At 63.4% G+C, this 2,410-nt stretch overlaps 1 protein-coding gene across 1 annotated transcript; it reads left to right on the forward strand.

Moving 5' to 3' along the window:
- Positions 1-1,109: 1,109 nt before the first annotated feature.
- Gpr20 (G protein-coupled receptor 20) lies at positions 1,110-2,180 on the forward strand. The gene has a single exon (XM_026403075.1). It carries the CDS (start codon positions 1,110-1,112, stop codon positions 2,178-2,180), a length of 1,071 nt encoding a protein of 356 aa, XP_026258860.1.
- Positions 2,181-2,410: the final 230 nt, after the last annotated feature.

Consider the following 2,410-nt stretch of genomic DNA (forward strand, 5'->3'; position numbering starts at 1 on the left):
AGCAGATGGCCCCTAGGAGGAATCGGGAAGAGTCTTCCTGACCCCGCAGGGGGACCCTGTGCACCAAGAATGTCTGGGTGCCCACCCCGCCTCCCTGCCTCTCCCCAGAGGCTTCTCCTCTCTCCTGAAAAAGACAGAAATGTCCTTATTTGGAGGGTCAGCCCAGCCTGGGGTGGGGGCAGGATCCTGTTAACCCTTCCTTTATAAATAAAGGGATAAATCAGGGCCAGTTAAACACTGCTCGCAGGAACGTAAACAGAGTGGGCGGCTCCGGCCTAGCCCCTGCCCACCCTCCCCTGCGCAGAGCACAGTGTGCCTGAGACCCACACCCTCCCGGTGGCTGCTGGGACCTGGCTCCAGGCTCCACCCCAGCGAGCAGCCTGGTGGTCAGGGTAAGTGGGCCCTGCTCTCAGGGCCCGTAGAGGACAGCAGCTGGCCCTCAGCCCAACTGCTCTGCTGAGCACCCATTCCCTTTGGGAAAGGACCAGGGTGTTGACCTGGAGCTGACCTGGTGGAGGTGGGGACAGACAGGTGGCTGGAGGATGGTGGGTGTGGGGTCAGGGGTGGGGGAGCAGCTCATGGCCCTCCCCTTGGGCAGGGCTCTGTCCCAGCAGAACAAGTTTATCAGCCACCACCTGTGCTAGGGGCTGCTGTGCCCTTGATCCAGATCAGTTCAGTTAATCCTCCCAGCAGCAGCTAAATTCCAATACCGTAGATTAGGAAATAAGGCACAGGGTGGTTCAGTGACTTGCCTGAGGATGCACAGCAGGTAAGTAGAAGAACCAGAATGGAACCAGGCCCTGAAACCACATTTTGATCCCCATGATCTTCCCTTTGTTTTCCCCCTCCAACCTGAACTCAGTCCTATGGGGAATGTGTCTGTGCCTGTCTAGTGAGGACAGTCCCCCAAACCTTAGCATTTTGCTGAAACTCCACACTGCAAGTGTCAGGTGTGAGTGGTGCGGAGAGAGCAGGGTCTCAGGCGGGGCCAGGCAAGGGTGTGGGGAGGGGACAGAGTGGACAGACCAAGCAAGGGCCAGCCTCAAACAGAGCTGGCTGCCAGGCTGGTGCTGCAGGTAACCCCTTCTCCTTCTTCCAGGGCCCCCGCCATGCCCTCTGCGCCTGCAGCAGTGCCCTGGGCCTTGGCAGCCCCCAACGCCACGGTGTCGGCCAACAGCAGTGTCCCGGAGACCTCTCTCTTCCACCTGTTCGCCCTGCTGGACGAGGAGCTGCACTCGGCCTTCCCCGGCCTCTGGCTGGCGCTGATGGTGGTGCACGGGGTCATCTTCCTGGCCGGGCTGGTGCTCAACGGGCTGGCCTTGTACGTCTTCTGCTGCCGCACCAGGGCCAAGACGCCGTCGGTCATCTACACCATCAACCTGGTGGTGACCGACCTGCTGGTGGGCCTGTCCCTGCCCACGCGCTTCGCGGTCTTCTACGGTGCGCGGGGCTGCCTGCGCTGCGCCTTCCCGCACGTCCTGGGCTACTTCCTCAACATGCACTGCTCCATCCTCTTCCTCACCTGCATCTGCGTGGACCGCTACCTGGCCATCGTGCAGCCGGAGGGCTCCCGCCGCTGGCGCCAGCCCGCCTGTGCCAGGGCTGTGTGCGCCTTCGTGTGGCTGGCCGCTGGCTCCGTGACCTTGTCGGTGCTGGGGGTGACGGCCGGTGGGCGGCCCTGCTGCCGCGTGTTCGCGCTGACCGTGCTGGAGTTCCTGCTGCCGCTGCTGGTCATCAGCGTGTTCACGGGCCGGATCGTGTGCGCGCTGTCGCGGCCAGGCCTGCTGCGCCAGGGCCGACAGCGCCGTGTGCGGGCCATGCAGCTGCTGCTCACGGTGCTCGTCATCTTCCTCGTCTGCTTCACGCCCTTCCACGCCCGCCAGGTGGCTGTGGCGCTGTGGCCCAGCGTGCCGCACCACACCAGCCTGGTGGTCTACCACGTGGCCGTGACCCTCAGCAGCCTCAACAGCTGCATGGACCCCATTGTCTACTGCTTCGTCACCAGTGGCTTCCAGGCCACTGTCCGTGGCCTCTTCCACAGGCACGGAGCAGAGTGTGAGCCCAGCAGCGGCGACGTGGTCAGCATGCACAAGAGCTCCAAGGGCTCGGGCCCCCAGATCCTTCTCAGTGCTGGTCCTCGGGCGCTCACCCAGGCCCTCACCAATGGGCCTGAGCCTTAGGTCAGCAGCACTCTGCCAGGGGCCAAAGGTCAGGGCTTGGCCGGGTGGCCAGCCCAGACACCTGCTGGGCCGGGGCAGCAAACTGGTCTCGTTCAGATGGACTGCAGACGGGTACCAGGGCACCGCACTGAGATTCTAGGGCCACTGTGCTGCGGTTGATCAGCCATGTCTGCATGGGCTCCGGATGGGTGTGGTGGTCTGAGTGCCAGTTACTTGCCTTCCTGGGGTCT

Source organism: Urocitellus parryii, chromosome 7 (assembly GCF_045843805.1).
Source record: "Urocitellus parryii isolate mUroPar1 chromosome 7, mUroPar1.hap1, whole genome shotgun sequence".
Classification (NCBI taxonomy): Eukaryota; Metazoa; Chordata; class Mammalia; order Rodentia; family Sciuridae; genus Urocitellus; species Urocitellus parryii.